Source organism: Nannobrachium achirus, assembly GCF_963921795.1.
Source record: "Nannobrachium achirus genome assembly, chromosome: 12".
Classification (NCBI taxonomy): domain Eukaryota; kingdom Metazoa; phylum Chordata; class Actinopteri; order Myctophiformes; family Myctophidae; genus Nannobrachium; species Nannobrachium achirus.
The window spans coordinates 63532974-63557540 of record NC_137832.1 but is presented as its reverse complement, the minus strand read 5'-3'; the positions used below and the strand labels follow the sequence as shown (position 1 = coordinate 63557540).

Genomic DNA, 24567 nt, shown 5'->3' with positions numbered 1-24567 from the left:
TTCAAGTAAGAGCTGTTGTAACCCATTAAGTCTCATTTGGGTGACTTGAGTCCAATCTAGCTCCAGGCTTTCCTCTCACTACTGAATATTGACCGTATGTTTCTCAGGACACAATATATGGCGTATTTTTCTATGGGTTCATTCAAGTGACATGTCTTTCTTTTGAAGAAAGTTAAATGAAAATGTGAACCACCAGTTTTACACATTGTAAATATATATATTTTTTATGTAAGCTTTAGATAAAACATAATTATATAATTCAAACCAATTGCTCTCTTTGTAATAAACAATTTCAAGTTTAAAGAAGATGTGTCTTTTCTTGTGGCCTCCAATTTCCATCAATAATTGCAAAAAAAAGGAAGAAAGAAAGAAACTAAGCAAAACTAAAGCCATGACCAAAAATCAGAGTATTTCAGAATAGTTTTATTTATTTATTGTCATAGGCTATAGTTCCCCAAAGGTCCCTGTGATATCAAAATTCAAATGAGTGAGTGCTGGAATAATTATTCTTCAACCCAACTGGAATTTATAAGGCATTTTATTTCAATGGCAGTGTTGCATTCCTGTTGGTGGAGTACCATTTCCCTAAGCACCAACTCTCTTGATTGCTGTAATCATAGTATTGCATGATTGCTGCTACATCAAGTTCAACACATGCAGAGCCCAATGTGTTACAGCACCTGTGATTAGCACTCCCTTAAGAGGCTGTCCCACACAGCCCACAGTGTCAAGGACTGCTCCAGTAACAATAATTATGAATCATTTGCATTTCCTTCTTTCCGTTGCTGTGTCTTCGTGCATTTTGTTTTGGGGAGGGGGAGGGATATTCTTTCTGGCCTAGTATTGCGTAAATTCTTTATGCTTGCTCAACATTTGTAGCATATCCTATATTCAATTTGGCTTATGGTTTAATGGTGGGTCACCACGAATGACCCATCATATGCCCATTTATGGGCAGGAGGATATCACAAACATAAATGTGCAAATACAGATGTCTGTGACCCTGGATTTTCAGCGAGTGAAGCCGTCTGAAAAAGTGTGAAGACCGCCTAGTGGCCACTTTAAGCCCACGGGAGCAGGGGCAGGGCATTTGTAATAAATGCAGTCTGTTCATCGCATGGCTCCTGCTCGCTTTCGAACACCAACCCCCCCCAGACGTAGACGATATCTTCTATGAGCACAGCTGTGTGAAGCTTGCGCGCCGCGGGAACCTCAGGGGGTCGCTGTCCTGTTTCAGTCGTCACCGCGGGCAGCCTGATCCAGCGCAAAGCTACCATGTTGAAGATGTGAACGTCTATCTGATCCGGTATCTGCTCTTCTTCCTGTCTGTCTTCCATCTCCCAAGTGTAGACCTGGATCCCTCCGAAGGAGTAGAGCTTGTCCCGCCCCACCGCCACGCAGGCGGGGAACTTTCTGTCCAGTGCCGCTCCGCCCAGAGGCTCCGCCCAGCGAAACATGGTCACAAAGCCCTGGCGATCAAAGGGGATCCTTTGCGTCCTCTCTCATCAAAGGCGTTTCTGGATAACTCCCAGACCGTTAGTGGAGACAGATACGCGTAGAGATCAGTCGACCCGTCTTATATTGTACGTTGTGATGTCACGCAAACTTGACCAATCGGCCGTGAAGAGGATTTGCAGTGAGTACCTTGGTGTAGACTTTTCCCAGGAAGCCGGAGTAAAGTGATTCCTCTGTTGTTGGCTGGCACGGAGACCCTCTGGTCCCCCTTTTAATGTGATTCCTCTGTTGTTGGCTGGCACGGAGACCCTCTGGTCCCCTTTTCTGAGCTGTGCAACTTTGACCAAAAGAAATGCACAGACCTGGTTGGTTGTTTAAGTTGGCCAAAATTTGACCATATGTTCCCAAATATGGAGATGACACATCTGCCATAGATGATGTTTGATGTCATAGACCACATGAGATTGACAGAATACATCCATATATGGGCATTCCCAGATATGGGCTTAATATTGATGACATCAGTGTTCTCCATATATGGGCATAAAAGGGACAAGTACGATTCATGTTGTAATGAAGGCCCTCACTCACCTTCCTGTCATGTGTGTATCTACTGTAGGTCTGGCCTCATAACCTTTGATCATTATTACAAAACGTACCTTTTCAGCCCTACCTACATTTTGGCCATTTTAAAATAGCCAATCTACAAGTTCACAATGCATCACGATGCGAGTCGATGCATTGTGTACTCGATGATCGGCTTGTGAGCTTGTAGATCGGCTACTTAAAAAATGTACATTTTATACATTTTTGAAGCGCTTCCAATGAAAGGCTTTGTGTGTCCCACGCCCATATATGATCATTTCAGTCCAGAATGAACAGGTTTTTTCAAAAACAAAATGTATGTCACCTCATGTCCATATATGGTCACTCCAGTCCAGAATGAACAGGTTTTTTCTGTCCCGTACGTCCAGAATATCAGTCCAGAATGAATAGGCTTTTCCAAAAAGCAAAATGTGTGTCCCATGTCCATATATGGCCATTTCAGTTCAGAATGAACAGGTTTTATCTGTCCCGTCCGTCCGTCCGTCCGTCCGTCCGTCCGTCCGTCCGTCCGTAAGTACGTACGTATGTGTGTAGCGTCCGTCCCGGTCTGACGATTGGATACTTTGAGGATTGGTCAAGCTTCACATGACAATTCGGCCCTCCAGATAAAATCATTAATTCATTCAGAATATAAAGAATGTAGAGATCACAGAGTTCATAACTCTAAAACACATAGAATAAAAGTTCACTGCTTCACTTCGAACCGAGGTTTGATTTTTTTTAAACTTGTGAAACTGGATAATATACTTTCATATACTGATGAAATAAGGGATCTCCATGTATGGGCATAAAAGTGACAAGGACTGACAGATACAGATATCTCCATATAAGGGCACGAAAGAGACAAGGACTGACATATATAGAGATCTCCATATATGGGTATATCAGTGGGATTGGCGGTGCGACATAGGTGCGAGGGCCAGGTAGTGGACTGTAACTCTCAATGGCTCTGGACTTATCAATGGCGTACACCTCCAAGAATGGGTGGGGCTTCAGCTCCATCCAATCCCCATTGACTCACTATGCTCAAGGTTGCTGCTGATTGACCCAGTGGTTGATGAGATGTTGTCAGTCATGGTTGCCAGCTCCCACCTGATGTCATGTGGGAGTTCAGAGCACTCCAGACCGTACTGAAGAACTGCTAGCTTACACAATGACTTGAGACTAGGACTCAGATCTAAGATAAGCAGCTCTTCACATGCCCTGCCGTCATCTGCCCCTCCAAAGAGGACCAGAGCATCTCCCACCACGCAGCTGCCCATACCGTATCTCCCAGACGGCTGTTTCCCCTTGGGCTCAACCTTCCTCCAAGAGAAGGTCTCTGGACTGAACTTCCACAGATCATCCAAGTAATGGAAACGGATTCCTTTGCCGGCAAATATGTACAGCTCTCCATGGTGGGTGAAGGCTGCGTAATGGTGTCGTTCTTCTGGATGATGCTGTTCTAAAGATCTGCTGCTCTGCCAGCTGTTGGTCTCTGTGTCAAACACTCTGATGTTGAAGAATTGAAAGATACCTCTGAATTCCCGGATCGGACATCCCTCCAACACAAAAATCTTTGTACCGATGGCGGTGGCAGAGTGATACTGTGAAACGGGCTGTGCAGGGCCTCCGGTGTTGATTAAAGACCATACCATGGTGACGGTGTCCAACTTGTACATGCCAGCGCATAGAATGTCATGATATTCACTCTCCTCAAACCAGGTTCCATCAAACCACCAGGTTCCATAGACATACATAACCTTGCCCACCACACAGGCTGAATGGGACCGTGCCACACGTGGGACGGTCCCATAAACCTCAGGCCTGGACCATCTGTGGGTGTCCACGTTGAATCCATAAACGTGAATCCATTCATCCCATGGCTCCTGCTTGCTTTTGAACACCACCCCCCCCCAGACGTAGACGATATCTTCTATGAGCACAGCTGTGTGAAGCTTGCGCGCCGCGGGAACCTCAGGGGGTCGCTGTCCTGTTTCAGTCGTCACCGCGGGCAGCCTGATCCAGCGCAAAGCTACCATGTTGAAGATGTGAACGTCTATCTGATCCGGTATCTGCTCTTCTTCCTGTCTGTCTTCCATCTCCCAAGTGTAGACCTGGATCCCTCCGAAGGAGTAGAGCTTGTCCCGCCCCACCGCCACACAGGCGGGGAACATTCTGTCCAGTGCCGCTCCGCCCAGAGGCTCCGCCCAGCGAAACATGGTCACAAAGCCCTGGCGATCAAAGGGGATCCTTTGCTTCCTCTCTCGTCAAAGGCGTTTCTGGATAACTCCCAGACCGTTAGTGGAGACAGATACGCGTAGAGATCAGTCGACCCGTCTTATATTGTACGTTGTGATGTCACGCAAACTTGACCAATCGGCCGTGAAGAGGATTTGCAGTGAGTACCTTGGTGTAGACTTTTCCCAGGAAGCCGGAGTAATGTGATTCCTCTGTTGTTGGCTGGCACGGAGACCCTCTGGTCCCCCTTTTAATGTGATTCCTCTGTTGTTGGCTGGCACGGAGACCCTTTGGTCCCCTTTTCTTAGCTGTGCAACTTTGACCAAAAGTTGCTTAAAAGTTGGTTAAGTTGGCCAAAATGTGACCATATGTTCCCAAATATGGAGATGACACATCTGCCATAGATGATGTTTGATGTCATAGACCACATGAGATTGACAGAATACGTCCATATATGGGCATTCCCAGATATGGGCTTAATATTGATGACATCAGTGTTCTCCATATATGGAGATAAAAGGGACAAGTATGATTCATGTTGTAATGAAGGCCCTCACTCACCTTCCTGTCATGTGTGTATCTACTGTAGGTCTGGCCTCATAACCTTTGATCATTAAAACATACCTTTTCAGCCCTACATACATTTTGGCCATTTTAAAATAGCCAATCTACAAGTTCACAATGCGTCACGATGCGAGTCGATGCATTGTGTACTCGATGATCGGCTTGTGAGCTTGTAGATCGGCTACTTAAAAAAACATACATTTTATACATTTTTTTAAACTTGTGAAACTGGATATATACTTTCTACTTTTGTCACTTTTCGTAACCTTTCCCTCCCACTTGGAACCTTGGCATATACTGATGACATAAGGGATCTCCATATATGGGCATTAAAGTGACAAGGACTGACAGATACAGATATCTCCATATATGGGCACGAAAGAGACAAGGACTGACATATATAGAGATCTCCATATATGGGTATATCAGTGAGATTGGCGGTGCGACATAGGTGCGAGGGCCAGGTAGCGGACCGTAACTCTCAATGGCTCTGGACTTATCAATGGCGTACACCTCCAAAAATGGGTGGGGCTTCAGCTCCATCCAATCCCCATTGACTCACTATGCTCAAGGTTGCTGCTGATTGGCCCAGTGGTTGATGAGATGTTGTCAGTCATGGTTGCCAGCTCCCACCTGACGTCATGTGGGAGTTCAGAGCACTCCAGACCGTACTGAAGAACTGCTAGCTTACACAACGACTTGAGACTAGGACTCAGATCTAAGATAAGCAGCTCTTCACATGCCCTGCCGTCATCTACCCCTCCAAAGAGGACCAGAGCATCTCCCACCACGCAGCTGCCCATACCGTATCTTGGGCTCAACCTTCCTCCAAGAGAAGGTCTCTGGACTGAACTTCTACAGATCATCGAAGTAATGGAAATGGATTCCTTTGCCGGCAAATATGTATAGCTCTCCATGGTGGGTGAAGGCTGCGTAATGGTGTCGTCCTTCTGGATGATGCTGTCCTAAAGATCTGCTGCTCAGCCAGCTGTTGGTCTCTGTGTCAAACACTCTGATGTTGAAGAATTGAAAGATACCTCTGAATTCCCGGATCGGACGTCCCTCCAACCAGTGTTGTTTTTGGCAGGCATTTTAGATTTAGTCTTAGTCATAGTCTTTTTGACGAAATGCTGCTTAGTTTTAGTCAGATTTTAGTCATTTATATCGCTGATAGTTTTAGTCTAGTTTTAGTCGACTAAAACTCAAAAGGTTTTAGTCAAGTTTTAGTCGACGAACCCACACAAAGGTTTTAGTCCAGTTTTAGTCAATAGTTTTAGTCAAAAAGAAAAATTTGTCTTTAAAGGACAACTTTGTTTTTTTACAACAAGGGTTCATATTTTAGATTGTAATTAGAGAAAAGAAAAAGTGAGTGTCAAATTGTTTTCATTTGCTTCGTTCTTTTGTTTTATCGCATTTACCGTGTTAAAATGTGGGGCATGCGTACGCATTGGGGCATGTGTACAAGTGGCTAAATATGTCTTTTTAGACACAATAAGCCATCAGTTTCTTTATTACTATTTACACTAACACTTCTAGCCCCCATAAGTCACATCCAACCATGAAAGGTTGCGTTGTATCTTGGGAAAGGGCTTATTCTGTTTAAAATGACATATTTAGCCACTTGGATTAAAATATTTAGCAAATAGGGACTTTGGGTCATTGTTAATCTTTAGCCTACATCAAGGCAAACTATGGTATGGAAATGAACACAACTATCATCAGCATGATAAGGCTATACGCTATACAAAGAAAAAAGATGGTGCTACCTAATTTCTGGTGGTGCTACCTAATGAAAAGGTAGGTGGCACCAGTGCTACCTATGAAAAAGTTAGTCTGGAGCCCTGCTCCCAGGTAATTGGTGATCATGCCCTGGCACTGTTTACTAAGTTATGCTTGAGTATAGCTTTTTTGTTTGCGTGACGTGTCACTTATATTATGAGCGTTGAATGTTTCATGGTCACTTTATGTATATATTCTTCTTCTCTTTTTGCAATAGCTTTCGACACTTTATGTTGTATTTATCTTTTTTTGTGCTTGCTCTTTGGACTGTATACTACAGTACTCTTTTTCTTTTTCTTACTTCTCTGTAACTTGTAACCTTAACTGCTGTGCTGCCTCTGGGCAACTGAATTTCCCCTGTGGGATAATAAAGGTATCTATCGATGTGATGTGGGATGTGGTAATGGTCCATAGCCACTGTCAATATATCCGTTCCGGGTCATGTAGGAGCTCATTCTTCTTCTTCTTCTGGGGCCGATTCTGGGGTGTCATTCATACCAGATCTCGCCCAAGTCCGGCAACCGGATTCTGGCTATCTCAGCAACCAGGCTAAAAAACCTCCCATCATTGATGAGATTAATCCACCTGTTCCACGTGGACCACCTGTACCACCTGTTCCACGTGGACCACCTGTACCACCTGTACCACCTGTTCCACCTGGACCACCTGTTCCAAATGGACCACCTGGACCACTTGTTCCACTCTCTTTCGGAGAGGCTTTGAATGTACGGCCTGTTAATGTGGAAGTCTTTATCTCTTGTAAGAGTTCTGTCGGGATTCTATGGGTTTCCGCTGCAACATAACTATTATCTTTACCCCAAATCCAACTCCGTTCACCTTTATAATGGTGCTGTGAGACATAAACGCGGTCAATTGTCCTGGTGCTAACAGTGCTACTGTTAGCAGCAGGGTCTTTCTGGACTACTAAAATCATTCGGTCCATGTTCCCATTGGTCACACTGGAGTACTTACGCACATCTTGTGGTAACTCTTCAGACCCTTGGCGGTTAAGACTGCCTAAAGTTAACAACTCGTACTTGTCCTGTTTCAAGTTCGGTGGAAAAATGTTTTCGCCGTCTTTAAACTTATGGAGGCCATATTGTCCTTCCTTGAAGTTCCACAGTATCCTATTTTGCGGAGTTATCTGAACCTTATCCGCAAACCATTTAAGCAAAGTTCGTCCTTGTCTTGGGTAATGGCTTCCGAAATTTAAGCCATTCAAGTTGTCAATGTTGTCTATATGACCAAGGCATTTGACAATAGGCAGCACATTCTGGGGAAATAGAATGAGTAAACGGTACATTCTTGCTCAGAAAGGTCTTTCTTGGTGAGCTGTGCAGAAGGTGGACTGACAGCTGTATCCGGAAACAGGATTCTGTTGTGGCCTCTTCTCTGTTCACCTCCTCTTCTCTTCCGCTCAAGGTCTGTTCTGGTTTCTTCTGGTGAAATCTCGCTATTCCTCTCTTCTTCAGGAACCACAAAAAGGTATAGTGTTACAGATTTCTATGGAGAGCGAGTGTGTAATGGCTCTGAAGTCTTGCTGGGAGAACTAGCTGAAGATCTTGAGATGGTTGGATGTGATGATAAGCTATAAGCTTCGGTGATCCTGGCTGTATGGTCTGAGTCGAGGAATGTTTCTGCTTGTATTTATAGGGGTCATTTGTGTACGAGGTGACATCAGCGTGATGTCATCTTGATGAGATCAGTAGCTAGACATTTCCATATATGGGCCGCTCATTTGTGTATGATGTGACATCAGCGTGATGTCATCCTGATGAGGTCAGCAGCTAGATATCTCCATATATGGTCTAGCGTCTAGTCGGCGACCTGGCCAACTCGGAACAATGTAAATAGGGAATGAATGCCCCGCCCTTTAATGCAAACCCCATTATACCTGTTTTCATAGGACCCGTTTTGACCATCTGTCTGTCTGTGTCCATTTATGCCCATATATGGAGATATCTGTATCTGTCTGTCTGTCCACTGTCGGCGTCCATTTTATGTCCATATATGGAGATCACTGCAGATATAGTTCTGGGTCCATTTTATGCCCATATATGGAGTTATCTGTCTATCTGCGTCCATTTTATGCCCATATATGGAGATCTCTGTATCTGTCTGTCTGTGTCCCTTTTATGCCCGTATATGGAGATCTTTGTGATTCTGCGTCCATTGTATGCCCATATATGCCATATATGGAGATATCTGTTTATCTGCGTCCATTTTATGCCCATACATGAGATCTCTGTCGCTTTTTCAAACAGATGGTCAAAACAGGTCCTATGACAACAGGTATAATGGGGTTTGCATTAAAGGGGGAACCGGCACTGTGTCTGCAACACAGTCGGAGGCACAGACAGATACAGAGATCTCCATAATGGGCATAAAGGGACACAGACAAACAGATGGAGGAGACAAACTTAATGCAAACCCCATTATACCTGATGTCATAGGACCCCTTTTGACCATCTGTTTGCCTGTGTCCATTTATGCCCATATATGGAGATATCTGTATCTGTCTGTCTGCGTCCACTTTATGCCCATATATGGAGATCTTTGACCATCTGTTTGCCTGTGTCCATTTATGCCCATATATGGAGATATCTGTATCTGTCTGTCTGCATCCATTTTATGCCCATATATGGAGATATGCAGACACAGTGCCAGTTCTGGAAAATCCTGATGTCAGACATCAGAATCCGAACCTTTCGTGCTGGTTCCCCAACTCAATTATGATACCCACATCAAACACCTCTGCAAAACATTCTTCTTCCATCTCAGAAACATCGCCAAACTCTGCCCCACCCTCACTCAGCCAGATGCCGAAAAACTAATCCATGCCTTTATCTCCGCCAGGTTGGATTACTGTAATGCACTTCTCATCAGGACACCTAGCAAGAGCACTGTGACAAAAGCACATTATATTATAAATCCACTTGTTATTTAATGCATGTTATTTCATTTAAAAGTATGGATAACATGTGATGACCTTTGAGAAAAAACTACTTTGACAAAAGTTGATGTATTTCCTTTCATAATGTGTAATGGGCCTGATTGGGGGGGGGGAATGATTGTCTGATTGATGCCACCGGAGTCTATGTATGGAGGTGGTTGGAGGGGGGAGGGGGGAAATCGTACCAGGAACCAGTGAGGGAGACAGGTGAATGGAGATCTCCGATCGGCGGCAGTTTATGAATTAGTTGCAAAAAGTTTAGCGCTAATGTAGGCTGCAGCCAACCGTCAAGGACTGTGGTATATACGGAGGAGGAGAGCGTGGTAAAGTTTGTTGCTGCTGTGGGATCCTGTGTGCGTTGGACTCTTAACCGAGACGCCAGCCGGCGTGTCGCGAGGACCTGGAGAAAACAACGGCCGGTGAGACAAAACCAAGCCACGTTCTGTTAAAAGGGGTACCCCGTGGGTTAAGACTGTAGGCCTACGTGCGTTAACTGTACGTGCGTTAAGACTGTGCGTTTCGTTTCGGTTCGCGGCTGCGGGTCACGGCAAGAAGAGGACGTTTTCGCGGAGCCGCGGATTTTATTGATTTATTGCTCTGACCGTGTGCGGAGGCGTCCGCTCTGAACTGTATACCGTTTATTGTTTTGAGTCGATGTGATGACTTAAAGGGATATAACACTTTCAAAACTTTTTTTTCGTCTAATCAGGCTTGTATGAACACCCTGAACAGTTTTTAATTTGCTTCATTCAGTATTTAGATATTTGATGTAAATGTTACCACCTCCGACACGCCCAGGCCCTCTCCACATACACACCCATTGTAACTTCAAACTCCATTTTAACCATGATAGATTCATTAAAAACACCCATTATTTTTTCTGGTGACTCATAATACCCTCCTAATACGTGAGCAGACCGTGTTTTTTCAATAACCTTTTTCTTTTATTTTTAATAATTCTTTGGGAAAATGGAAAACATTAAATACAATAATATTTTATTGAAAATAAATGAAAAAAGTTATTGAAAAAACACGGTCTGCTCACGTATTAGGAGGGTATTATGAGTCACCAGAAAAAATAATGGGTGTTTTTAATGAATCTATCATGGTTAAAATGGAGTTTGAAGTTACAATGGGTGTGTATGTGGAGAGGGCCTGGGTGTGTCGGAGGTGGTAACATTTACATCAAATATCTAAATACTGAATGAAGCAAATTAAAAACTGTTCAGGGTGTTCATACAAGCCTGATTAGACGAAAAAAAAGTTTTGAAAGTGTTATATCCCTTTAAGGGGAGTTTACAGAGACTCGGGAATTGTTTGGGTGGGGAGGGCTGTGGGCTGTTTGTTATTGACAACTGTTGATTTCATTCTGTTCTGTCTGTTATCCTTTTATTTTATTTCATAGGGAGAGAGCCAGGGACAAAAGCTATATACACAGTGCTATTGTTTAATTTGCTTACCTTGAAATGTGAAAGTGATCATTGAAGGCTACAGTTTAATTCTAAGCTCCATACTAGTAAGACACCCGAGGGTGGAATGCGACCTCAGGGTGACATGCAACCTCGCCCTAAAGGGCGAGGTCGCGCCAATTCTTGATAATCTGCCCAACCACAGTGTTTCTCTGACGATTCTAGTTGTTGTCATTCTGGGGGGAGTTTGTTCATGTTTTTGTGAGGGTATCAACCCTAGGAGACACGGGGAGAACACGCAAACTCCACACAGAAATGCCCTATCGCCAACCCCACCTAGGGTGTGAGCGATAGGGCCTAAACATGGAGATGTGGAGAACACTATATATGAAGATAGTCCAGTCCATCATGTCATATGGGACTACCGTCATAGACAGTAGCCATTGTTAGGCCGGAGTCAATGGCTGTCTGTCTGTCTGTCTGTCTGTCTGTCTGTCTGACTGTCTGTACAGGAAGTGATGTCACATGACACACTTTTTATGCCCATATATGAGTCATTCTGTACCACATCTCCATGTTTAGGCCAAACAGGTTTGCTCCATTTCTCCATGTATATAATAATAATAATAATAAAACTTTATTTGTATAGCACCTTTCATGACATGAAATGCAGCTCAAAGCGCTTTACAGAGCAGAAAATGAAGCACAAGTGCTTAACAGAGAAAAAATAAAATACAAATAAAAATACAGAATAAAAACAAATAATTAAAATGATTACAATTAAGCAGAGAAATAACAATTTCAGAACAGTGCGGACGTCAAATAGCAGCACAGGGATTTAAACATTTAGCTAAAAGCTGCCTGTCTTAGGTGTAGTGGGAGTTTATTCCAAGCTGTCGGTCCGTAGAAGCAGAAAGCTGCTTCACCATATTTTTTATATGTCATTGTTGGCGCCTCAAGTAGGTCTGCACTAGAGGACCTGAGTGGGCGGGTTGGAACATATCTATGCAGGCAGTCATAGAGGTACGAAGGAGCCAGACCATTTAGAGCTTTATAAACAAGTAAAAGTATTTTAAAATCAATCCTAAAAACAACCGGGAGCCAGTGTAGCGACGCTAAGACTGGAGTAATATGTTCTCTTATCTTAGTTTTAGTTAAAACTCTGGCTGCCGCATTTTGAACAAGTTGTAGTCTGTCAGTTGTTTTCTTTGGCAGACCAGAGAGAAGTGCGTTGCAGTAATCCAGCCGAGAGAAAACGAAAGCGTGGATCAGCGTTTTGTCATCAGCATAGAAATGGAAATTCACACCGTGAGCGGAAATAAGTTCTCCCAGCGGCAGTATATAGAGGGAGAATAGTAAAGGACCAAGAATCGAGCCCTGTGGAATGCCAGAGCAGATGTTGTGTTTGTTTGACTCAAAGTCAGCTAGATTAACAAAGTAGCTTCTGCCTGTTAGGTAAGAGTAAAACCACGACAGAGCTGTCCCTGACAGTCCTACCCAGTGTTCGAGACGTTGTATTAGAATTGTATGGTCAATTGTGTCAAAAGCCGCCGTTAGGTCCAGCAGAAGGAGAAAGGACACATCTTTGTTGTCAGCAGCCACCCTAAGATCATTAATAACTTTTAAAAGTGCAGTTTCTGTGCTGTGTCCTTTCCTGAAGCCGGATTGGAATTTGTTGTGCACCTTATTGTTCTGCAGAAACACATCCAATTGATGAAAGATAATTTTTTCTAGGACCTTGCCCAGAAAAGGTAAATTAGAGATGGGTCTATAATTACCCAGCACGGACGGGTCAAGGTTGGGTTTCTTGAGTAAGGGTTTGACTACAGCCGTTTTCAGTGAGTCTGGAAAGACACCTGATTGTATAGAGCTATTTACTATTTTTAGGATATCTTCAATAACACAGTCTACAACCTCTTTGAGAAACGGCGTGGGTATTGCATCCAACGAGCAAGAAGACGATGTCATTTGCGATATGGTTTTACGAAGTTCCTCTTCATCAATTGCAGAAAATGATACTAGGCTCCCCCTAGATTTATCAACACTTTTACACATGGCACCATTAACCGCATTTGCATTTGTGACAGTATTATTCAGAATACCAGCTCGAATGTTCTCAATTTTGTTGTCAAAGAAGGATGCAAACTCATTACACTTTGCTTTAGAGGCAGGGAGTGACTGCTTGTAGGACTGGGGAGGGTTTAAAAGGCGTTCAATGGTAGAGAATAAGACCCTAGGATTGTTCTTATTGTCATTAATAATTCCGGAAAAATAAGCCTGCCTAGCCAGACGCATGGCTTTATTGTAGGCGGCTGTTGAAGACTTAAAAATCTGTAGGTGGATAGTTAGTTTATTTTTTCTCCAAGCTCGCTCTGCTCTGCGGCATTGTTTTTTGAGTGAACGTATATGATCGTTTATCCAGGGTGTCACTTTGGATTTAAGTTTCTTTTTAGTTTTCATAGGAGCTATTATATCCAGAGCTGACTCTAATTTAAGATTAAAACGTTGAACCATATCATTTACTGAGGGAGTATCAGGAAGAGGGGGTGAACATGCAAAATGGCAAGCAAACTCTTCTGCTGAAGAAGATCCGAAAAATCTCCTTTTTATAGTATATTCTCTATTATTTCTTTCTAAATCAGAGACAGTCATATTAAAACACTGTAAATAGTGGTCTGATAGGTCAGGCTTAGCGATGATTCTGTCCATAGAAATATTTAGCCCTTTAGAGATCACGAGATCAAGAGTGTGGCCTTGATTGTGGGTAGGCCCGGTAACATGCTGAACAAAATCAAGAGAATGCAATAATTGTACAAAACTCATAGCCGTAAGATCTGTAACAATGTCCACATGTAGATTTGTATCGCCAGCAATAAGGGTTCTCTCATAGTCCGTGGAACAGATAGATAGAAGTTCTGATATTTCTGTGAGAAATAAGGCTTTGCTACATTTTGGTGGGCGATATATCGTAATCATTAGAACAGAGGATTGACTCTCAAATAAGTTAGCTTGATATTCAAAGGATGAAAAACCTCCAAAATACAGGGGCTTGAATTTAAAAATATCAGAGAAAATGTATGCCAAGCCTCCGCCTATTTTTCCTTCAACAGCTCCATCTGTGTCCAGCCATGTCTCTGTTAAAAAAATTATATCTAGTTTTTCTTCACAGATTATATCATTTACAGAGGATGGCTTGTTTAAAAGTGATCTGATGTTAAAAAGTGCCAGGTTTATTTTATGACATTTTACTGTACTATAGCCCCTACAGGGAATGCACGTTAAATTAGCTAAATTAGCAGCGCCACTGCTTGTCCTGGACACTCTATTTGAAATTACAGTAGAAATGTTGTGAGCCTGCTTAATAAAAGCGCCTAGAGGAGCCTCGGGTCCAGATACGTTAGTTGCTGGGTATAAAAATATCGGACCCAGCTGACATCAATGGCTGAACGTATTGTCCAGTTGGGAGGCCCGGGTCTTCTGTCGTTGAGGTCGTGGAGGGATGGGTGGGGGCGAAAGCACCCAGGCCACAGATTTCTGGGGCACGGTGGGGTCAATTTCAGGCGTTTTCAAGGATTGTGGTTGTGGAGCCGGGCGTTTGGCCTGTGGTGGTTGTGGCGCTGGGCCTTTGACCGGGCATCTGGCCGGGGTCATTTTTATCGCAGTGTTAATGAGTTCATTCATTCCATTCGTGAATTCTAGAAGAGGCATTGGAGATAGGGAGAAAGAGGAGGATTGGGGTGATGGGGCATTGGTTGACTCATGGTTCGGGCCAGCGATGGCTGAGTCCATGGCTGTCGACTCTCCATTGTCTGTTACCAGTTCACTCTGTTCGGTTGTGCCAGCCCCCTCCTCTTCCTCTGTCAACTCTCCGTTGTCAGTTGCCAGTTCACTTTGCTCAAGGTTCGGGCCAGCCACGGCTGAAGCAGAGAATCCACAAAACTCTTCTTCATTACTCTCCTCTTCAAACATTTCCCTGAGTAACCCCATCTCTGCATTCACTTCGGCAGAGATGACGTCCATAATCAGTTCCTCGTCAGGGAGGGCAGGGACAACCGTAATTGTTGTTTTTAAATCTCCTCTGTTCGCCAAGGCCGTTCCCCCCTCGGCCGAGGGGGGCAATTCCATAATCAGTTCCTCGTCAGGGAGGGCAGGGACAACCGTAACTGTTGTTTTTAAATCTCCTCTGTTCGCCAAGGCCGTTCCCCCCTCGGCCGAGGGGGGCAATTCAGTAACCATAACACCGTCTCTTGTTATGGATTCTTCGTGGGTAGCAGATAAGAGTTGTTCATCACAATCTGTTGTTTTGGATTTTTGTGTTCCGGCCAAAGTCAGAGCATGGAAAACATTCTGCATAAACAGCTTTACTCCTTGCCCATTTAGTTGCCGTGCAGCGAAGAGGTGTCTTCTGTCGAAGAAAAAACTGAAGTTGTCAATAAAATGCACATTTTTGTCGATGCATGCAGCTAAAAGCCATTTGCTCAGAGAGAACAATCTGCTGAAATTCTCGTCTGTGCCTTTCATTGGTGGGAGGGGGCCGCTGATCCATAGCTCTATGCCACTGTTCAGGGAGCTCAATGCGTTGAATAGAGCCCTGAAATTCTCCTTTAAGATTTCTGACTGTTTTTCTTCTGTGTCACATGTGCCAGTATGTAGGATCAGGGTTTTCACCGTTTGGTGTTTGTTGACAAGATCCAGAATTCTGTCATTCATGTCAGAGACTGTGTCTTTGGGAAAACAAATAACTTTTGCCTTCCTTGTGCTTTTGACACCTTTTAAAGCAGCATCGCCCACAATCAGGATCAGTCACTGAGGTGGTTCTTACCCTGCTGGGTGGGACGTTCTCTCTGTCAACAGGGGGACTTCGGGGGGCTTCTAGCAGCTGTTCTGTTAGCCAGCTTGGGGAGATGCTACCCCTGTCATCGGAGGGGCATCTTTGGTCCTCGGCCAGTGGCATGAATCTATTAGCCAGCTGCACACTTGGTGTTTGTTGAGATTGGACTGTCTTTTTAGCAGTGTTTTTCCCCTTGGCAGTAGTCCATTTATGAAGGGGGGTCGAAGCAGCGCTGTGTTGGGGTAATGCCGGCCAGTCGTCTGTGATAGGAGTGCTTTGGGACGGCGTTCTGCCTGTCGTCCGTTCTTTCATCTTTGGCTTTTCACCAAGGGAATTCCAGGCACCTGGTTTATCCAGTCTTCGGGTTTGTTTTAATTGGAATATTTCCGTTTCAAGCACTGCAATCCTCTGAAGCAGTTTCTGATAAACCCCTGTTGAAATGGTAGGGCCGGCCATCTTGATAGCTAGTTAGCTAGATGCCACGTATCCAGTGAAAAAATAGTATATTGCAGTACAGCAAAAAACAATCCCGGAGGTTTTATAAGTATCCAGGATCCATTTGTAGTTTCTCAAAGAAAAAAAAGAAAAATAAAACATCAGTATCAGCAGAAGAATGTAAGCATAAGCGAGCGTAAGCGGGAGCAAGCAGCGACACGTCCACACTGTCTGGCAGTCTAGCAGCGATATGGTCCAAATGACCTCACCCTGTCGCGCCAATTCTTGACCATCTGGCCAACCACAGCGTTTCTCTGACGATTCTAGTTGTTGTCATTCTGAGGGGAGTTTGTTCATGTTTTTGTGAGGGTATCAACCCTAGGAGACACGGGGAGAACATGCAAACTCCACACAGAAAGGCCCTATCGCTCACACCCTAGGTTGGGTTGGCGATAGGGCCTTTCTGTGTGGAGTTTGCCTAAACATGGAGATGTGGTACAGAAGGACTCATATATGGGCATAAAAAGCATGTCATGTGACATCACTTCCTGTACAGACAGTCAGACAGACAGCCATTGACTCCGACCTAACAATAGCTACTATGACGGTAGTTCCATATGACATATTGGACTAGACTATCTCCATATATAGTGTTATCCACATCTCCATGTTAGGACTCATATATGGGCATAAAAAGTATGTCATGTGACATCACTTCCTTTACAGCCAGTCAGCCATTGACTCCGGATTAACAATGGCTACTGTCTATGACGGTAGTCCCATATGACATATTGGACTAGACTATCTCCATATATAGTGTTATCCACATCTCCATGTTTAGACAGCCAATGACTCCGGCCTAACAATGGCTACTTTCTATGACGTTAGTCCCATATGACATGATGGACTGGACTATCTCCATATATAGTGTTATCCACATTTCGTGTAGCCGCCCTGTACAGGAAGTGATGTCACAACTCGCTGACATCACACTGACATCACAGAGGATACGGAAGGACGGTCACGAGGATACGGAAGGAAGGAAGGACACTCAAGTGACACGGTTCTTCAGAGTATATGCGACCTTCGGTCGCAAAAACTACTGTCATCTGAAGAGTGACAAGGTGGGAGCTGCTGGGGCAAGGGGTGGGGGGGGGGGGGGGTATGATGCACTGGTCAGCACTTCCCATTCACAAGTTCACAACCACAACCAAGGAGTAAGGGATGCTCTACCAGGTTGTAATGGAGCTGGCAAAATGTAAGGTTGTCTTTTCAAGATGAAGATTCAGTGAGTCATCATCAGGTGGAGGACAAAGTGTAAATTGTTTCTTATATGTGCCACTTTGAAGCTTTGACTTCCCCACAGGTAATAACTGCACTCACCATAGACGACAAAGAGGACACATACTTTCAAGTCTCCTCTGACATCTTCTAACTCTTGCCTCAGGATCAGACATCACCTTCTAACACTTTCTTATATAGTAGCCCTTCATGGACCAGCTAAAGTGCCATGGCATACACCATGACTATGGGAGGTGGATGTCATATTATTTGCCAACATAGCCTCTGCAAATCTGTACCTTTTCTTTTTGGGGGGGAGGGATGGGGGGCAGATTGGCCTGGTATCAACTGCCTTCATTGATGAGGACCCATTTGAATACTGAGCTATTCGACAGGTCTTTTCCTACACTGGTAGGTCATGCACTACCTCACTAGAGGTAGTGACTGCACTTTTAGATGGCTAAACTGAGGTTGAAACATTCCTTCTCGCTGTTAGTTGAAATTATCTGTACACCATCTGGTGCAATTATGAATGTGGCCCAGAAGGAGAGATTGAGGCTGTCGGCCCGGGTGGACCGATCTCTCCATCAGGGTCAATGTGCAAGACTGTTAAGAGCATGTTGTTAGAGTTCTTCAACCTAGACCCAATTACAGAGGAACCAAAAGACCAGATCACCCTTGTGGAAATGGGGCTCAACTGGAGGCTAGCGATCCCCACACTTGAGGACTGTGAGACTAGGAAGAGGGATGACTCAGAGTACCCCTGGAGTGACTATCTGGATAAAATCTGTTCTGACGCCATGCTGATGTTGAAGCTGACCTACTCTTCAGCATCAAGGCTTATGAGCATGATCGTCAAGCAGCAAAACATCCATACATCCCAAATGTTATCCTCAAGCCTGAAGAAAAGTTCCCAGGAGCTGCTGAGTTCAACCAACTCATGGTCAACTCAGAAAACAAGGTGAGATTGAAGAAGCTGAAGAAGTTGAAAGCACAAGTTTGTCAGGTGCAGGGTGACATTGTATAGTGTGAGGGAGAAATGTCAAACGCCCCGACAACTGGCATGACATGTAGGAACTATGTCTTCAAGCATCCATTGCGAGGACACAGACATGTATGTCCATGCAGCTTTTGTCTCACGAAAACTCAGCATGCCATCCTGCATCCAGAAGAGGCTGCAGACATCATCATACCTATCCATGTAATCACTGGCAGTGACCACACCTCAGGGTCCTATGGGCACGGAATGAGGAAAGTGATGTCTGGTCCTGAGGAAAGAGAGCTCATGTGTGAGAGTTTGGAGTTAGTAGACCTCCCATAGTCATGGTTGTCATATGCCATGGAACTTTAGCCAGTCCATGAGAGAGCTACAATAAGAAAGTGTTGGCGAAGATCATAGAAGATCATAGAGAGTGTTCAGACACCGATAAAGACAGTCGCATAGACTAAAGCTCCCACAAGGTCACTTGTGGTGAAGCACACAGAACAACTAAACGACACAAAATGACGAAAAAGGAATTCGAAGAAATAAAGACCTCACTCAGCCTTCAGGCTGAGGAGATGACCAAATTGTCGACTAATTTGACAAATTTGATGACCCAACATCAGGGTGACCTGATGAAGGAGGTCTTGGAGTTGAAGGCGACGGTCAAGGAAAGAGATCAAAGGATTGAAGAACTGGAGAAAAAAGTGGATGAATTGGAGCAATTTTCGAGAGCGGACGACGTAATTATCTCGGGGCTGAGAGTTAAATCATTCTCCTATGCTAGGGCGGCTGCTGCCAATAGCCTCATCGAGGATACCCCGCCAGATGAACAAGCAACCATTGAAAGGCAAGTCATTGATTTCTTTAAAACAAAAGAGATTGTGGTGAACAAAGATCACATCGCAGCCTGCTACACACTCCAGAGCAAGGACCGTAAAGCAATCCCTGTGATACTGATGAGATTCGCAAACAGAAAATACAAAGATGAGCTCTTGAGACAAGGAAGAATGCTTAAAGGTTCGGGATGTTTATGTTAACGAGCATCTAACCAAGAAAAACGCTGAAATTGCCAAAGAGGCGCGCATGCTCAAGAAACAGAAAAGAATTCAAGGTACATGGAGCAGAAATGGCAAAGTGATGGTAAAACCTAATGGAGATACAGCCAAGATAACAGTGATTCGTGATTTGAAGGAACTGATCAATTACAAATGAAAGGTGCTGAAATGGACACAAACACTGCTTTGGCCTCTTCTGTACATGAGACTGTAAATCTCCAGTGCAAGGACTCTCACAGCTTTGACTACCCTGTCTCCATGATGCACAAACAGCTTGATAGCACAAACTCCACTACAGTTAAAAGTCAAACGCTGACCTCAGACGGAGTACAGCAAGCATCCTCGAAAATGAGCGCAAACTGGATATTATCTGTGAGAAAGTTTCTGCTCTCAAAAAGGAAGCGTAAAAGCCCTGAGTTTGAAAGCTGCTATCATCGACCTGGAACATCAACATCCCCCCATGCTCTACCCAAAAGACAACATTCCACCAGCTGCAGGAGCCAAGGTCAACAACATCACTATCTCAAGATAAAAGTCAACTTGCCAGAGACACCAGCTCACAGACAGACATGGATTATCGTGTGTGTGTGTGTGTGTGTGTGTGTGTGTGTGTGTGTGTGTGTGTGTGTGTGTGTGTGTGTGTGTGTGTGTGTGTGTGTGTGTGTGTGTGTGTTTTCGTGTGTGTGGGTGGGTGTGTGTGTGTGTGTGCGTGTGCGCGCGTGCATGTGTGTGTGTACGTACATGATTCCAACCATATATTGGTATGAATGACACAAACTTTGCTGATATAGACCCTGATACAAACATTTTCATCAATATGAACAACAACTGCAGCTACTATACAGAGGAGCAATTAAATAACACCATAATGACTGAAAAAGGACTATCTATTATTCATCTTAACAGCAGAAGTCTGTATGCAAATTTTGACTCTCTCCAGGACCTCCTGAGTCACACACACACTGACATACCTTTCCCTCTCCACACCTGGTGCCGTCGGCAACCATCCCGGGGTCTGGGACGTCGGTGCCCAGTTTGAAGTCCACTCCGTAACACTTGGTCCCCGAGATCGGTGTCGTTATGATCGACGGTTCGATTCCGAACACGGTGGGACCGTGTTCCACGTTGGAACACTGCAGCTTACCACATAGAGCGTTTCTATGGAGACACATACGACACGCACACGCACACGCACACACACACACACACACACACACACACACACACACACTTCATGTTCAGAAAAAGGTACACATCATTTATGTTATTTTGTGCGTGCGTGCGTGCGTGCGTGTGTCATAGACTGTAAAATAATATGGACAGCTTCACACCATTAGTTTCTACAGACCATGAATGAAGCCTATATTATTTCAAATCCCCTCTCTATATCCGGTTGATATCCGGTCCAAAATGCAAACGGAAATGAATGCTATTGGCTGCAACCACAGCGAGGGCGGGTCTTCACTCAGTAGGACCAGTAGAAAGCTTAGAAACATATCCTAGTTTATCATTCATTAAAAAATAATAATAGAGTTTAATTTACTAAGACACATATCATGATGATTTAAAAAATCACACTCGTGTGAACTGAGCGGTGGTGTGTGTGTGTGTGTGTGTGTGTGTGTGTGTGTGTGTGTGTGTGTGTGTGTGTAACAGCGCCCCTCCCTTAACATGTGTGGTCAGAAAAGGTTACTGCAGGAGTGCAGGCTACGGACACGGAGACAGACAGACAGACAGACAAACAGACAGACAGACAGACCCACACACACGGCCACGTATAGGAGCGTTGTGACCACCGCTCAAAAATAATAATACTTTAAACTAGCGAGTTTAAAGTATTTATGAAAAGGTTTACTAAGGTAATAATTAAACCAAGTATAAAGTTCGCCCAAAACCTCTTTGACGGAGATTATAGTGTATTGCAAACAGTAGATGTATATATTTATATATTATTTGTTCCCTCTCTTGATGTACTTTGCTCTTTACTGTACTCTGTTCTTGTTTTTCTTTTATCTTTTTCTTACTTCTCTGTAACTTTGTAAATAACCTTATACTGCTGTGCTGCCTCTGGGCAACTGATTTTCCCCCTAGGTATCTATCTATCTATCTATCTATCTATCTATCTATCTATCTAGTAGAAGGTTAAAAAGCGACATCTGCTGGGGCATTAATAGGATCAGCAGGCTGAACAATAACTGGGTTTACCCCTTGCTGTGTCTATACTGTACGTGTGTTTGTTGGTGTGTGTTGTACTTACTTGCTCTCACACTTCTTGTAACCATAGTTCTGATAACCGCAGTTTCCAAAACGATCTCCTTTACTGTTTACATCTTTAAAACAAACATCTGGAGCTGTTCTGGCCTCTGATAGGGAGCAGAGGAAAGGAGTGTACCTGTTGTTACCATATCTAACCACCAGATGGGGCTGAAAGTAAATTAATTGAACTTCAAACGACAGTGAAGCTAAAAGCAGAATATTTACTTTGTCCAAATATGTCTTTGCACTGCTGCTCGTAGTTCTGACATCTTCCATTATAACAGACGGACCGTTGGTTCTGACAGGGATGACCGTTCTGAGGACAACACAACACAAGGTCAACTTAACCCATTAAAACCAGTAAACTAGTAAGATGCCTCAGGGAGACATGCGATCCTTGGCCATGTATATCAGACCAGTTACCCATATATGGAGACCCCCGGCCAAAAACATGTCACTTTGGGGATACGAAAAAATACTGATTTAGAAGGCATTAGTAGAATCAGCCTCAGGTCTTAATGGTTTGGTGTATGTGTGAGTGAGTGTGAGTGCGCGCATGTGTACACTAGGGCATTTACGAATAGTGATTCTTAGTATTCGAATAGTCGAATATTCGACAGGACTGGCAAAACTGTCAAATATTAAGAAAGCAAGAGGCAAACATTGTGAAAATAGCAGATCTACAAGCTCACAACTGCTATTTTCACAATATTTACCAGCGGAACCAAGTCAAATTACGTGTAATACCTACAATTCCAAGTGCTTGTCAGGGTGGGGGTCCCCAGTTCAAATATGTTTATTTTGGGGGTCACAGCCTAAAAAGGTTTGAGAACCCCTGATATAGAGCGTTAACAAATTCATCCACCAGGGGCATTGACAACTCATTCTTATGACTTCCTATCTAGCCAAGCTTTATAAACTATATATTTAAAAAAAAAAAAAATATATATATATATATATATATATATATATATATATATATATATATATATATTAGACTTCGGTGAACAACGTCAAATAGTAGTTCTTTGATATTGAATATTCGAATATTTGGTGAATGCCCTAGTGTACATGTGTGTGTCTGTGAGAGAGCATGTGTGTGTGTGTGTGTGTGTGTGTGTGTGTGTGTGTGTGTGTGTGTGTGTGTGTGTGTGTGTGTGTGTGTGTGTGTGTGTGTGTGTGTGTGTGTGTGTGTGTGTGTGTGTGTGTGTGCTTACCTGCACAAACACGTCAGACTGACAGAGGGCTGAGGAACCGTTACAATATTCTGCTAAATCACACTCTTTGTCTGTAGAGGACCTGCACACTGTTCCTCCTGGAATGAACTAAAAAAGAGAGCGACAATATGATCACCCCATGCACACTGCATGCCTACGGCCAGCGCGGCCAACATGTCATGGATAATCACAGGCCATGACAAAAAGGCTGGGTGTGATATGTATATAGATCAATAAATATGAATATGATATTATAACATGAATAATAGTTGATCTACCTGACACTTGTGACAGCAGACTCCGTACGCACACTGAGCTCCCGACTTCAGCTTGCAGGTGTTATATTCACAGCATGGGTCCTTCTCACACTCCTACACACACACGTACGCACACGTGCACACACACACACACGCACGCACGCACACACACACACACGCACACACACACACACACACACACACACACACACACACACACACACACACACACACACACACACACACACACACACACACACACACACACACACACACACACACACACACACACACACACACACACACACACACACACTGTCAGTTGTTCATAGTTCAAGTATGTGATTATTTCTTTAATGCTTTCCAGTCAGGGCACAGACAAGGACTTTCACAACAGGAGAAGCTGCTGGATGGCATCTACACAAAAATGCTACGAATAGCACCTGATGGCACATGGGAGGACCACTTTGGAAACGGAAACTAGAAATGTATTTCTTTTAATTTGTTTGTATTTTTAGTCTGAAACTGTGTTTCAGTTCCCGTAGTAACGTTAGAATCTCCCTCACAGCAGCTGTGCAGCAGAAAGGCTAGTGTCTGTGCAGCCTGTCACTCAGGCTGCCCAAGGGGGCCAGCATGAAGCATGTTTGTTACTGCGTTGCTTATTTCTAACCTCAAATGTTTTCAGATACATATTTTAGTGTGCTGAGTTTAGGAGTTTAAAATGAGTAACGCCCTGTAAACAAAATTACTCTTATTCATACTAGCCCTTACCCGTTCAAAGATATGAGCTCCGAAATGATGTGCAGTGTGTGGGTTATGGGGTGTGCACTGTACACACAGTATATGAGGGATTGAGCATCAATGTAAGAAACCCGTTTCGTTTAATGGCTACAGAGATACTGCCACCCCCCCCCCCCCCCCCCCCCCGCCCGCCCACCCGCCTGCACACACACCCGCCTGCCTGCACACACACACACACACACACACACACTCAGAGCTGGTTAAACATTTTGCCTCAAGCTAGATGCAGAATAGATGTGCCTCATGCTAGATGCAGAATAGATAGTAGATACAGCATAAAAATGCTAATATAAAGCATACGATTTGTGAAAGTGACAAACAGGCTTCACAGTTATGTCAGGTGTGTTCATATGCTTATGGTGATGCGATTTCAGATCAATTGCTCCAGCCACTGAGGAGAAACGCTGTTTCAGACAGACAGACACTCAGACAGACATTCGCAAAATTATAGTATAGATGTAGG

The 24567-nt window shown here is 44.0% G+C and overlaps 1 protein-coding gene across 1 annotated transcript in view; it reads right to left on the bottom strand.

Moving 5' to 3' along the window:
- The window catches only part of LOC308295976 (disintegrin and metalloproteinase domain-containing protein 9-like), a 92529-nt gene that overhangs the window by 23539 nt on the left and 44423 nt on the right, over positions 1-24567 (bottom strand). Inside the window, exons 13-17 of the mRNA XM_080739079.1 lie at positions 23325-23417; positions 23047-23154; positions 22055-22145; positions 21831-21936; positions 20545-20731 (exon numbers count right to left, since the gene is read on the bottom strand). Of these exons, the coding sequence (XP_080595205.1) occupies positions 20545-20731; positions 21831-21936; positions 22055-22145; positions 23047-23154; positions 23325-23417 (585 nt within the window). The remainder of the gene's footprint in view (positions 1-20544; positions 20732-21830; positions 21937-22054; positions 22146-23046; positions 23155-23324; positions 23418-24567) is intronic.